Source organism: Canis lupus, chromosome 9 (genome assembly GCF_048164855.1).
Source record: "Canis lupus baileyi chromosome 9, mCanLup2.hap1, whole genome shotgun sequence".
Classification (NCBI taxonomy): domain Eukaryota; kingdom Metazoa; phylum Chordata; class Mammalia; order Carnivora; family Canidae; genus Canis; species Canis lupus.
The window spans coordinates 45517719-45533016 of record NC_132846.1 but is presented as its reverse complement, the minus strand read 5'-3'; the positions used below and the strand labels follow the sequence as shown (position 1 = coordinate 45533016).

Sequence of the window (15298 nt, the reverse complement as noted above, 5' to 3'; positions counted from 1 at the left end):
TTTAAGTCACTTGAGTCCCAGTCTTTTTTTCTTTATCCCTCTCCCCTCTTTTGGATTATAGATAATGATAGCTGAATTAATTATATCCTTTAGCTCCATAACACATTGTCATCATCAGTACATACAAGGTTTCTCTCTGGCTTTATTTTTGCCCTTCATCCCTAAACTTCATCCTGTATCTTTCTCCCATAAGTACCCATTCTAATGCATCTTTTGTAAGTAGGTATACTGTTTTGTGTGTATGCGTTTCTAATTTATAAGAAGATATTGTTGTATTATTGACATTACATTTTAAAACTATTACCTTGTATATGATTTTTCAGCTATTCTAACTCTTAACCATATTTTTTCTATTCCCTAATGGATAGATACCTAAATTGCCATCAGTTCCACCCTGCCACAAAACATGCTGCAACTAACATTCTTACACTACCCACCCACCCCCCTTTTTTTAAAGATTTTATTTATTTATTTATTTATTTTAAAGAGAAACCACAAGCAGGAGGAATGGGGAAGCAGACTTTCTGCTAAGCAGGGAGCCCCATGCAGGGCTCGATCCCAGGACCCTGGTATCATGACCTGAGCCAAAGGCAAACCCTTATCCGACTGAGCCACCTAAGCACCTCTTATATTAATTACCCTTATAGAAAGGATGGTCACATTGTTCCAAAATGAGATGCTTTTTAAATTGAAGGGAACTCTGCCAAACTATCCATTTTGGGGCATTAGCAGGCACCAATGTTTATTGACAACTACTCTTATAGTGTATACTTTGTAGGTCATAAAGGATTTTTTTTTCAGATTTCACGTTACTGGACACTAGCAATTATCTTTTGAGGTAGAGAGGGCAGAACTTGTAATCCTTATGTTACAGAAAAAGAGACCGAGGATCAGAGGTACACTGACTTATTTTAGTCCACATATCTGGTCATTTATGGAATTGAATTTGTGACTAGGTCTTGAGACTTTAATTTGTTTTTCCAAAATCTGAAAGGGACAGGGAAAAGGATAAATTTCTGTGATTAAAACAGGGACTGTCCCAGTTAGCTTTATGTCTTCCTTAGAACAAAAGACAGTACTTGACACATAGTAAGTGATCAGGTTTGAATCAGTAGTGCTGCTACTCAGCGCTTTGGTGACTCTGGTTATTTCAGTAATGCTTCAAATTATAGGTAATTTCAGTTCTATGAGTGTTCTGGCTGAACAGACTTCAAGTCAGTCTCAGAGTTTTCGTGTTAAATGGTTAGTTCATTTACAACTGATGTAGCAATCCTTATATACATGCCTATTTGATTTGATTTTTAGGTGAGAGTAGACTATACTTGTATGTTTATAGAAAATTTCAGTAAGATTTCTTCCACTCTCCCTTTTTAGACACTGTTCTGTAGCTTTCATTAACCAGTAGCGAATCCCCTCCTCTTTCTAACTACTGTATTGCATTTAGCTACTTACCATGTGCCTCCTATTGCCCAAGTCCCCAGAGTCATCTGTAACATTTGGTGAAGATGTTAGATTTGAAGGATTTTCTCCAAATAGTTTGTGCTAGTATTGTGAGGCTGGTTGTTCTCAGCCACCTTGCTCAAACTTGCCACAGTTTAGAAGTGATTTCAAAGCCTTCAGTAATCAAGCTTCACTCACCTTTCTCTCTTATCTCATAACTACCCACCATCCCCTTTCTAGTACTTCCCACCCACTATGATACAAATTAAGAGTGTTCTAAGAGGAACCATTTAGTAACTTAAATTTTCATGTCCCACCCTTCAAGGAAGCTTACAGAAGGAGCTCTTGCTATCTTGTATCTTTTTTTTTTTTTTTTAAAGATTTATTTATTCAGAGAGAGCGCGAGAGAGGCAGAGACACAGGCAGAGGGAGAAGCAGGCATCATACAGAGAGCCTGATGTGGGACTTGATCCAGGGTCTCCAGGATCACACCCCAGGCTGCAGGCGGTGCTAAACCGCTGCGCCACCAGGGCTGCCCGCCATCTTGTATCTTAAACCACTTTAGTTCTCTGGCTTAGATAGTCTTTATGCAAGGTATGCTACCTAAATGAGTTGTTTCCTACTGCTTCTCTCCCTTTGGCCATGTGCTTCCTTACATTGCAGATTGATTTACTAGTACTTATGTTAATACTGTGAGCTTCACACACAAGCTTTCATCCCATCAATGGGGAGAATTTTTTAGAAAGCCCACAAATGTCTCCTTAAGTATCTGTTTTCTATTGAAATCAATAAATAAGCTAGTGATTATGGCTGTTCCTTCTAATTGTGCCCCCAGATTTTTGTTTTTTATTTTCAAACTGTTTCTTTTCTCTTGGCATTATGGCTATGAATTCTACAGTGTCTGACAGAAAACCCTAGGGAGGTTCCTTTTTTTTTCCTTTTCTTTTTAATGCATAGATAAATTCTGTTTATAACAATGATTTTTGAATAGTGAAATTCCACAACTTGGTTGGTTGGTCCATAGAAATGACACTTTACAAGTCATCTTTTTTTTTTTTTAATTTGTTGTTATGGTAAGAACACTTAAATGAGATCTACTCTCTTAATAGATTTTTAAGTGTACAATAACACTGTTGTTATCTATAGGCACCATGTTGTACACCAGATCTCCAGAACTTATTCATTGTGTATAACTGAAATTTTATACCCACTTAAATTAGTCACTTAGAGAAGCAAAGAATAGAAGGGTGGTTGCCAGGGGTTTAGGCGTGGGGGTGGAATGGAGAGTTGCTAATCAGTGGGTAGCTGGTTTCCTACAGTGAATAAAACTTGACAGACTACCCAAATGCATGGTTGTTTTCACTGGTCATAGAAAAGGAAAAAGTAAATTTGGTGGTTTAGTCCTATCATGAAGCCTCAGTTGCCTTTCTAGTTCCCAGGATTCCTGCCAACACCTACACTCAAAATAGAAAAATAAATTAAACTCCTAAGACCATTTTTTTCCAAAACACCTCCATATGCAAACTGTCCTGAATGTTGGGAGAAGGGAACTATGAAGGGGAAACTTTGATTAGGAAACTCTCTTCCACTAAATTAAAGATAGTTCATTTGCTTCTTATGAACTCACCCTGTTACATTAATAGCAGGAAAGTCAAGAATTGGGTCCTTTAAATGCCACCAGCAGAATCAGAATTGAATATGAACAGAAGTACATCTTACAAGAATCACTGTTATTCTTTTACTGAGTTTAGAATATAGATCTTTCTTTTTATACTAAACAGACTATGTTGATCTCTGTGTTTGTATTTTTAATCTTGCCTGGCCTAAGTGGGCAACTCTGGGTACTCTTGACCTCTGTTGATGATCCTCTTCACTAACCTTGCCTGTGTCTATTGACCAGTTACATCACAGTTTGACTCACCAGCCTCCCCTCCTCACTAGGCCTCTCCTCTTTCTCTTTCTTCTCTAATCCCTTTCTACTTCATCACTATCTCCTTCACAACTCCTCCATGATTTTCTCAGGGCTGGGCTTCAACATCGTCGGTGGGACAGATCAGCAGTATGTCTCCAACGACAGTGGCATCTACGTCAGCCGCATCAAAGAGAATGGGGCTGCGGCCCTGGATGGGCGGCTCCAGGAGGGTGATAAGATCCTCTCGGTGAGAACTGGCTTCGGCCTCCTTCACTGTTTCTTGCTCCCTAGACCCCAGTTCTTACCCTTAGCCCTTTCCTTGGGAAGATTTCTGCCTGCCTTTTTGGATCTGGAAATATCTGGATTGTAGAATATGGTGGGAGGGACCTTGATCAGTCACCTTTTCCTGCCCAAACATAGAGCAAAGAGGATAATTCCTTACTTGATAGACAAGGCATCTTCAGTCCAGAATGTGAAGCTACTTTAACCAAGTTCAAAAAACAGGGAATAGGAAAGGTTGAGGGGCTGATGTAGGGGAAAGAGACTTAAAACCCACAATTGTCCTTTTTCAGTTATACTTTATCACCTCCCTTTCATTGAAAGATTAATGTGTGTCTTCCTTTACTCCAAAGAAACAAAAAAGGAAGGTAGAAATTAAGCTTCCTTTTTAGACTCAAATCCCTTCTCACCCGTCATGAAGATGAAAAATTTGAATGCATTCTCATTTGGGTATCTGTCCATTGTGCTCCCATTTCATTCAGCTAATGTTTGTAATAAGACACTTACTATATGGTGAGCTTTGATTTGATTCTTTTCTAAAAGTTTCTCAAGGGCAGGGACTAGATCTTTTTTTTAACCTTTTACATCCTTGCAATGCTCAATATATATTTAACAAATGAACAAGTTAAGAAATTCAGGCAAGCCCAGAAAGATTGGCTGATCCAGAATATAAATATAGTATTTTGGATAGTAATAGCCTATTTTTGTCCTTCTCACCAGCTATTTTGCCTCTTTTCAGACCATTAACCTTCTCCTAGATCCTGTTTATTAATTTGAAAGATACAAACAGTGATAAATACCTTTTATCTCAAAATGATACTGTGAGGTTTACAAGTAGATTATTTCATATTAGCTCCCTGGAGAAAGACCTCCTAAAAACATGAAATCAACTTGAGTGGAACATTAAGGAAAATTTAAGAGTGGGTTGTTAATGGTATAGCATGTAGGCAGAAATTATGCAGTTCATAGTGACATATAACACATTCTCTCCAGAATACTGGGGCCTGGGTTACATTTGAAAAGTATAGGGGTTCAGAGGACAGCCATATTATTCAAAAAGGTTTGGTAAAGGGTAGATTATATGAGAATGGTTAGAAGTTTTTGAGCACCATATGCTAAGCAATATGCTGAGAACTTTACGTTTGTTTAATATTGTGGTAACCCTATGAGGTGAGTACAATTATTATAACTACTTTGCTGCTAAGGAAGCTGAGTCTTGGTGAGGTCAAACAGCTTGCCCAAGGTCACACAACTGGTAGGTGGCAGAGGACTAAAACTGATCTGTCTGAATTTGGAGCCCCTACTCTTAATCAGTATGCTGTACTGCCTCCTAAGAAGTAAATGAGGAGCTAGGACTAGGTATCTAAACAGAAGGTTGTATGGTTAATTAATAGATATTTTGTATGGTTTTATATAAAAACAAATCAGTCTTTAAGGGTATAATTGGAGGGAAAAGGTCATTTAGCTCAGTATGAGAGAATTTATTAAACATAAGCTAAGATGAGCAGCCTTTCTTATGTGGACCATTGCCTCATAGAGAAAAGAAATTATTGGAAGGCACTCAAGTTTTTTTTTTTTTTTTTTAGAGAGTATGGTAGGAGATGGATGTCCATGGAGCAAAAAGTAAATGTCAAAAAAACTGCTCTCTTCACCTTGAAATTTACACCAAACAGGATTTTACTTTATTAAAGTAAAACAAATATGAGAAATATTACAAAGACCTATACAATATATTAAATATTACAAATATATATAGGACATATAACAAGGAATGATTCAAGTTTATGTTTTGGACAATTAAGATATGGGAAAGAAGAGAGGGAGGAAATGCCTGACAAAAGTTGTAAAACAGATAGGAAGAGAAAGAAAGAAGACTGAAGAGAAAAAGATGGAGCATATACAAGAGGAGAAGGCCAGCATATTCTCTTCTTTCTTTCTTTCTAGGGCTATCTTATTTATGACTCCAGTCTCCCTATCAAGAGTTTGCTCCAACATAATTCTTTCTAGATCCTTTTCCTAAGAAATACTGCCTCTCTCACCTTCTCACTGTCTTTTCCACTCTCTCCTTAAGTGAACTCATTGGGCATTAACCATTAAATGGTTATGTCTCCTTTGTAACTCACTCTCCCTCTGATTTAACTAAGTGCTCTAATACTGGCTGTGGAGTCTCTGTAAAATGATGGTGCTGAACTGTTTATTAGCTTATATTCTCCTTGATTCTTTATGGGTTTTTCTGTTCTCTTCACATAGGCTATTTTTCCATGTTGTAAAATATGCCCCAGCTCTTTCTTTTAACTTTTGCTAGATAATCAAACTAAGAATATGTTACTTCCTTGGCACATCCATTTTGGATAACTAATACAAATCTTATTTAGTGATCTAGATTTCCTAGAGTTAGTATTGACTAATAAATTAATCTTTCCATTTCTCTTGAAATAATGCCCGTGTTTTGTCTTAATTTCAAGTAAAACTAAATAATTGCATGACTTATGCAATTCCCTCTTGCTCATTAAAAGTTAAATTACATTTTTTTGTGACCTCTGTGGAATGTTTAAACTTAAAAAAATGGGAGGGGGAGGAAGAAAAGAAATTCCTTTAACATAAATTATTTTTAAGGCCCTATTGCATCTGACAACCATAAAACAAAAACAGGTATTACTAATAGAAGGACCTGAAGTTGAGATGAGGGCTGGAGATGGAGATTCCTCACCCAGAGTTTATTTTGTATGTGATGGTTAGGGCAATTTAATATTTGTATAGGTTACAAGGGAAAGATTTTATTTTTGAGGGGAAAAAAATGTAAACTGCTTAGGTTTGTCATTTCCGTTGTGTGCCTGCCTAAATGATGGGAGGTGGATAGTTAAGAACAGTCCATGCTCAGTGAATGCTGCATTTTTATGAAGTTCAGGGTGATATGAGCTAATTATTACACTGAATAGATGAATATTCCCTTTTGACCAAACCCTTTATATAACAAAATGGCACAGATCAGGCCACTAGTCAGCCACATTTCATGTTTTCATCAAGTGTAATTCTTAACTTGGTGAATGAAAGAGCTGAGTAGTCCTCAGCATTTATAGCTGTTATACTTGACAGCCTGCAGAGCACCATGCCAGGTGCTCTGGAATGATTTGAAAAATGAAACACTCACCTTCACACATAGCTTAGAAATCAGTGGGAAAGACCCACCAGAACCCCTCATCTGCTTGGCTGCAAAGACATTGGAATATGCGGAATCCTTTAGACAAAGGATGCCTAGAGGCACTTTGTCCTCCTAGCTCAGTATCCCCAGCTTAGGATCCCCCCTGCCTATATGTTTGTAGCTGGCACAGAGTATGTATGCAGTAGGTTAGTTGCTCTGTGAATGCATCATAGCATAACGGACTTTTTTGGTTTGGTCTGATTAATTAGAACTAGATAATCTATTTTTTTCCCTCTTCAACTCTGATGAAAAAAGAGCCCCCCCCTTCCCTCATTGTGATTCATTTCAGGATCTTGGCAAAAAATTAAAATATCCAGAGTGGTCAATGCTTATTAAATTAAGTCCATTCCTTTTCTACATCTTATGCATTTATATCGATATCGATGTTATTCTATAGTTAGAGCTCTTGAGGCAATTCAAAATTATTAATCGTCAAAGAAAATGAGTTTGGGATAACCTGGGTGGCTCAGTTGGTTAGGCATCTGACTCTTGATTTTGGCTCAGGTCATGATCTGAGTTGTGAGACTGAGCCCTGTATTGGGCTCCACACTGGCTGTGGAGATTGCTTGAGATTCTTCCTTGCCCTCTGTCTCTCTCTGCCTCTCTAAAATAAATAAATAAACAAACAAACAAATATATAAATAAATAAATGTCACACAGGTGAGAAATTAAACTTTTTTTTAATTAAACTTTTTTTAATTTTAATTTATTTTTTTTTATATTTTATTTATTCATGAGAGACAGAGACAGAGAGAGAGAGAGAGGCAGAGACACAGGCAGAGGGAAAAGCAGGCTCCCTGTGGGGGAGCCCAATGGGGACTCAATCCCAGGACCCTGGGATCTCAACCTGAGCCAAAGGCAGACGCTCAACCACCGAGCCACCCAGGTGCCCCTTAATTTTATTTTTTAAAGATTTTATTTATTTACTTGAGGGAGAGAAAGGAAAGAGCACAGAGGGAGAGGGAGAAACAGACCAATGTGGGACTCAGTCCCAGGACCCTGGGACCATGACCTCAACCAAAGGCAGACACTTAACCGACTGAGCCACTCAGGTGCCCCAAAAGTTAAACTTTAAAAAACGAAGAAGAAAACTAATTTTAACTCCATTTAACCATTTCCAAAGGCAGAAAATCGGAGACTCATTTTAAAGATTGCTAACAACCATAGCAAAGAAAAAAAACATACTTTTCCCCATCTGGATAGCAGAACACCACCATTCCTATTCTCTGAATATTCAGTCAGCAAAACTTTCTAGCATGTTATAAATCTGCCATATTTCAGGTTCAGTGAAACCGTGCCATGAATTAAGGAAGCTGAAGTAGCAAATTTGGCAGCGTTTTAAGATTTCTCCTTAGAGTACCTCTTGGTACTAAAAGTGAGGTCCAAGGACCATCTGGGAGCTTATTAGTAATGCAGTCTCAGGAACCCTCCCAGACCTATTAGAATCAAAATCTGCATTATAGCAAGATCCTGAGTGTGAATGAAGTCTGAATAAATTGTAAGAGGCACTGCTATAGGCAAGTGTTTTAAGTTATGACCTATAATAGGTAATACACAGTGTGCACATACATACATACATATAATTGAAGCAAAGTTTAAGAAAATAATATTTAGCTCTTCTATATGTAACGCATTCTGTGTTGTGTTTTCTTCTAATGTCAGTTAAATACTGGCCTTGACCCACTGGATTAACTTCAGTATCTTCTGTGGTGGGTCCATAGACTCATTTAAAAAATCACTACTTTGGTAAATGGAAAATCACTGATGAAATCTGTGTATTCACAGAATTTGTATTAAATAGGGCAAGTGGGCTGAGTATAGAGACCAGATAAAGATTGTTTTGGGCAGTTTAGGTTAGAAATAACTCACACTCAGAATCACTTGGAGGGATTGCTTTTAACTTTCAAATTCCCCAGTGAATGTTAATGCTCCTGGTTCTAGCATTGCACTTTGAGAACCCTTGGTCTATATTAGTATGGATGGGACCAAGAGAGTGAATTCCACATATATTTAGGGAATTTGGTGGTTAGTCTTTTTTTTTTTTTTTTTTTTAAGTAATTAGAGTAACAGTTCTTTTATATTAGAATACTTTTAGGCCTAACTAGGAGGGTTGAAAGGCATAATTAGTCTAATTGGCCTATGCTCTGTATGACACCTTCTTTTGCCTGATACCACTAATGTCTTTCTTCCCTGTTAGCAGGAGACTCAGGTAAGGACCACAGTTATACACTGAGTCACTGGCGGTCAGATTCCAGGCCTTTTGGCTTTGTATAATATTGAGAATATGTCAGTTATATTTGCAGGGCGCAATCTGCAAGCAAGCCTCAGAAAATCATGTGACATTTATTATTTAAAGATTTTATTTATTTGAGAGAGAGAGCAAGTGAGCAAGAGAGCACAAACAGGAGGGGTGAGGGAGAAGGAGAAGCAGACTCCCCGGTGAGCAGGGAGCCTGATGCAGGGCTCAATCCCAGGACTCTGGGCTCATAACCCGAGCTGAAGGCAGCTGCTTGACGGACTGAGCCACCCAGGCACCCTCATGTGACATTTATTATACTCATTATATTCAAGTGTTGTTCAAAGTACTCTTCGGATATAGGAGTTGTAATGATGAGTTTTGCAATACAACCTCTCCAAGTTATTTACAGAAGAATGTAAAGTGATACAATATAGGGCAGAGTCCACTTTGAGCTTTATGATCATTATATAATACGGAGATTCAAAGAAGTAAGTCAGTCACATCAGCAGAATTATCCGTAAAGGTCTTGTCAACAACTTGGCACTTTACTAAATTTTAGCTTCCTAAATTTTAATGCTTCTTCAAAATATGCAAATGAATAAAAATATTAATATAGAAACACCTTATATTGGGGGCAGCCTGGGCGGCTCAGCGGTTTAGCGCCGCCTTCAGCCCAGGGCGTGATCCTGGAGACTCAGGGTCAAGTCCCACATTGGGCTCCCTGCATGGAGACTGCTTCTCCCTCTGCGTGTGTCTCTGCCTTTCTCTCTCTCTCTCTCTCTCTCTCTCTCTCTCTGTTTCTCATGAATAAATAAAATATTTAAAATTATTTAAAAATTTTAAAAAATAAACAGCTTATATTGTTATATAAAACTTTAAAAATTTAAAAGTATAACATATTAGATATTAATGAAACTGCAAAACCAGTAAAAATTCAATTTAAAATATTAATATGATGGATAGTGATATGTTGCTGAAATAAAATCCTTGCTTATAATATAAATTTCTGTGGGTTAGTGTTTTAAAGTGGAGGTTTTGCAGCCAGGTGATTTGGATCCTGGCTTTACTACTTCCATTCTATATGCCCATGAACAATTTGCATACCCTTCTAAGTTTTATCATCTATAAAATGGAAGTTCTTAACTCATAGGATTATTGTGAAGACTAAATAAGTTAGTACATATAGAATGAAGAGACAGCTCCAGGCATGATAATAAATATGTGGTGATTGCTGGCAATTATTAATTGACTGTGATTGCAAAGAAGATTTTGAACTCCGTACTCCTGCCATTGAATGGCATGTAGTGACTCAGTTCTCCAACTTGCATTCATATCACTATGAATCTTGGCTCTTTTTCTGAGCTCTGATATCTTTGGCATTTGTTGACACGACCGCATCACTAACTTAATTTGTCTGTCTCTAAGAGAAAATACCTATTTTCTTACAATGAGAAATACAGTTATCACATGGGCTAGATTAGTTAGTTACACAAGTCTTCCCACTACAGTCAGCAGTCTCACACCGATTCTGTCCCCCAGGAATTAACTAGAAAGTTGAGACGTTAAGAATTCATTGTGATGATTCTAGGACTCCTGAAATTCTTTACCTGTGGCATGTCTACCAACAAACAAACGGAAGGCATAATCAGAAGGTGGCTTGGTAGCATGAAATCAAAGTCCATCAACTAGGAAACTATTCATTTTTACACTATAGATAGCAGGACTGAACCTTTTTAAGATTAATCTTGGAAGATACATAGAATTTTTTAAAAGGGAAGCGTATTTAGGTGGTAGAAATAGCTAGAGCACAGGTATGAAGGTAAGGATATGTTTTATGTCCTAGAGACACTGGATTATGTGATTTAAAGCACAGGATTTAGGAAAGGGAATAATGCAAAATTAAACTGGGGAAGTAGGTTGGAGCCACTTCCTGGAGAACTTTGCACAGCAGAATGAGAAATCAGGCGTATACTCCCTTTTCCCCTGCTTCCAGTTTTGTATAAACAAAATCTTATTTTAGGAGGCTTGATCTGGAGACAATGTCTGAATAGGATAAGAGTGGGGGAGGGCCTAGAGGAAAGTGAATCAGAAAGAAGGTGATCACAACAGTTCATCTAAAAGTATCCACCGTCTAAAAAGAGAGGCAATTGAAAGAAAATAGCATGTGAGGGATGGTGTTACGTTAGGCTATGTGATTTAACAAGGTATTTGTATGCGAACACTGCTAGGGAATGGAGTTTTAAAATATCAGCATTTTAGTCTGAAGTAATGGTAGTGGCAATAAGGGAATAGGGGACAGTCTGGTTTTGTGGGAAGTAAAAGGCTTTGGATATGTTGAATTGAGGTGTAACAGAACATTCCAGTACAGGAACCCAGCAGGAACCTGGCAAGTCCAGCAGTAGAAATAAGGATAAAAATGTGGGAGCTGTCTTACAGAGTACAGTTGTAATTGTGAAAGATCACCGTGGGAGAGAAGATAAGAGGACAGAGAGACTACAGACATTGAGGAATGCTTACTTAAGGAAGAAGAGGAAGAGGAATCAAGAAAGGAATCCCTCAAGAACTAAGAGAGCTAAATATTAAAAAGCTGAGACCAGAGAGAATTGCAAAAGGCAGGAGGTCTGAAGACTGGGAAAGGGCTGTAGGGTTTAGTAATTGGAAGTCAATGCTGACCCACAGGACAGAATATTCTTTCCTGCCACCTCATATATCACGGCAGTACCAGGGAATAGAGTGAATGAACTGCGGAGGAAGTAGAGGCCAATGTTTTCAAATAGCTCTTTGAACAAGTTTTACAATGAAAGGAAGAAGACAGAAGATGGGAAGAAGGTGATCGTGGGTTCCAAGAAACATCTGTATTTCTTCTTTATAGACGAGAATAGTTTTAGTTGAGAAGGAGCAGAGGGCAATAATAATGAAGGAATCAAGAGAAGCAAGTGATCACTTAAGTTCTTTAGAAGGCTGGAAGGAATGAGTACTAGTGGGTGGTTTAGCCTCTGTAAAGGAAATGGATCCTAATTCAGAAACAAGGACAAAGCAGCAGTGAGAAGCTCTCAAGAAACTTTGAAAGGGAAGGAGAAAACATGGAGAGAGTGTGAGAAGTTAACAGTATTCTCAAAAAAAGATAAGGCAGGGGCACCTGGGTGGCTCACACTCAGGTGGCAATTGAGCATCTGCCTTCAGCTTAGGGCGTGATCCTGGAGTCCTGGGATCGAGTCCCATATTGGGCTCCTTGCATGGAGCCTGCTTCTTCTTTCTCTGCCTTTCTCTCTGCCTCTGTGTGTGTCATGAATAAGTAAATGAAATCTTAAAAAAAAAAAAAAAAAAAGATAAGGCAAAGGAATCTGGAGAGAGGAGATAGGATCAGAGTTAGGGTTTAATGACTGGAAAGGTCTGGAATAGCTGCTGCTGGGAATTCATTAGGGAGTTCACCAGGTGAGTAGAGCGGGCATAAAGATGGAAGTGTCAGCCAGCATGGATGGATCTGTGCTGGAAGGTGTGTGTGTGTGTGTGTGTGTGTGTGTGTGTGTGTATTTTTCCCCAGGAATCTTAAACTCAGTGATGATAAGGAAAACAAATGCAGTGTGTTGTGCAGGACTGGAAAGATGGAAGAAAATCATAGGGACAAGGGATTATAATAGTTAACCAAGTGCTTTGTTGAAATAACAGCAAGAACTCTTAGATGGGTAAGGATGTATGCAAGTAGAGTCTAAAAAGATTAAAGATTTTGATGAGGATAATGAGCAGATTCAGTAGAGGAATAGAAAGTATGAAGTGTGTAGAAATTCTGATCAGTTTTCTAAGAGTTTGAGATATTGGAGCTGAAGCATGCCTAATGTTGAAGTCAAAGGCTTGTGCCAGTTGGTAACTAAAGTGGAATAGGACAGGAAACTATTAATTTGGGAAGTTAGACAATCTATAATGCCAAAGTGTTGTTAGATTAATTCACCAAGGACATTGGCAGGAGATTGGAGGAACAATATGAACCTCTTGGAGAAGGAAAACAGTAACAAGGAAGATCAGAGGCTTGAATTAGTCAATGGCTTGAGTTTCAGCTAAGAATAGTTTGTGAGTCAAGGTTGAAGAATAATAGTGCAGAAGGAACAGTAAATTGCAGGGGCACTGTACCTTTACTTCTGGTATTTAAAAACACTAGGCCTAGCTCCTATACTTACTATGACTTTGGGTGAATTATCTACCTTGCTAAGCTTCAGTTTCTTCATATGTGAAAACAACATTAAAATGGTGTCTACCTAACAAAAAAAAAAAATGGTGTCTACCTCATAGGATTATTGTGAGAACTACATTAAACAGTATATATGAAGCATTCAGCACAGAACCTAACAAGTAAAACCATTAGGTGTTCTTGCTGCTGTTGATGACATTGATGTGTACAAAAGATGTGTAGATCTTGCATAAGGTGGGCTATGCTGTGTCAGTACAGCATAGAGTAGATATCACTTATGGACAGTCACTCCTAACACTAAAGAGTATTTTAACATCACTGGTCATCTCTCACCTCTAAATGGTAGGACTGGCCTACCCTTAAAATTTTTTTAGGAGTTTGTTTCATCAAAGAAATTTTGTATGATTAGTAAATTGGAGGAGAATGGGAGTATCCGTGGAATCAAGGGAAGTTGTCCACAATTGGACAAGACCAACAGAATGGGCCAGTAGGTTTACACCTCATCAAGAAAATTGTTTCATAGTTACATTACTAGAGTTTCATAAAGTTATATTTCTAGAGTTGAAGCTGGCAATGCCAAGGATTAGGAATGTAAAGGTTCGGATGGTAACCCAGAAGACCATGTTAGCTATAGGGAAGCAGGCTGATGCTCATGGAAGACACACAAGTACAGTAACAGAGACCCAAATGTCAAAATGAGACAGGCAGCAGGAGCTAAGGTGAAGGAGAAACTACTTTTTTTTTTTTTAACCTTGGTGTTTTTCAGAGGGCCCAGGGAACCTCAGCTCTAGGAAAACCGCTTTGAAAGTGAAAAAGTTACTCAGCTCTATATAACCTGACCCATTCTCCTAGCCCTTGGAATTAGCTCTCTAGTTTTTAAATGTTTAGTCACATGAATGTAAATCTTTGACTTACGATTCTACTTCTCAACTACTTGCTGTTTTTAACAGGTAAATGGCCAAGACCTAAGGAACTTGCTGCACCAGGATGCTGTAGACCTCTTTCGTAATGCAGGCTATGCTGTGTCCCTAAGAGTGCAGCACAGGGTAGGTGTTATTTGCAGCCAGCAAGCTGGCACCAAGCTTGTGTGTCATTCTTGGGAATAAAGCATATAGTATAATGTTCAGTAGTGCATTTGCTTTTTTTTTTTTTTTTTCTTATTTCATTCTCATTCTTGAGCTTGTCTGGCACAGGCCTGGGTCTTCAGGGACTTCTGCTTATCATGAAAGGAAATTCAAACAGTCTGCTTGCAGCCTAGATCCTAGCTTCAGGCAATATGCTTTAAGCGTAAAGCTTGACAACCAAATTAAAATAAATGGGGAGAAAATACAACCAGAATCAATTTCATTTTTCAGCAGGGAAGGCAACCTGTATGCCCTTGAACATACTAATGAAGCTTGAAGTGTGGAGGTGGTGGGTTTTCTGATAGCCACTGTGTGCTTTTCCTGATCACCATCAGGAACCCTTTTCTTGTCAACTTGGTGACCCTCTTGACCAAAGCTCTAGTGCTCAAAGAGGAGCTCCAGGAAAAAGAAAATCGAATTCAGAATTGAGTCATAGTCGCACCTCTCCCTGCATCCACTTCTTAGTTCCTAGTGTTAAATAATTTGGATGATGGGGAGAGAAGCCAGGGAGAACTAATTCCTCCTATGGCACTAGGGACTTCGGGGTACATTTACCACACACGCTCAATGTGCTGTCTTAAATGATGCTGTCTTTGCCCCACTCAGCTCTTGAGTGAGGCTTCAAAGGCTGAGGAAGAGTTGGACAGGAGAGGTTACAAAGTGGAAGGGGCTAGGCATGAAAGATACCAGGGTTGCAAGCAGAATCTGTGTGATGAATTAGAAAACAGGTCGATAGGAAACAATATTGGTAATCAGCTGCTTCTGCCTCAGCTCTTCTGTTTCTAAAGCATGGAAGACTTTATGCAATAGGTAAAGGCAAATAATGAATGTAGGTATACACTTCAGGTATGATGAGAGTTCTTTTTGAAGAAATGTGGAAAATGATTTCCAAAGTTCACATTTTTGGGAAACATCC

At 38.5% G+C, this 15298-nt stretch overlaps 1 protein-coding gene across 1 annotated transcript in view; it reads left to right on the top strand.

Moving 5' to 3' along the window:
• The window catches only part of SYNJ2BP (synaptojanin 2 binding protein), a 38190-nt gene that overhangs the window by 17419 nt on the left and 5473 nt on the right, over positions 1-15298 (top strand). Inside the window, exons 2-3 of the mRNA XM_072839114.1 lie at positions 3463-3599; positions 14209-14304. Coding sequence (XP_072695215.1) covers positions 3463-3599; positions 14209-14304 — 233 coding nt within the window. The remainder of the gene's footprint in view (positions 1-3462; positions 3600-14208; positions 14305-15298) is intronic.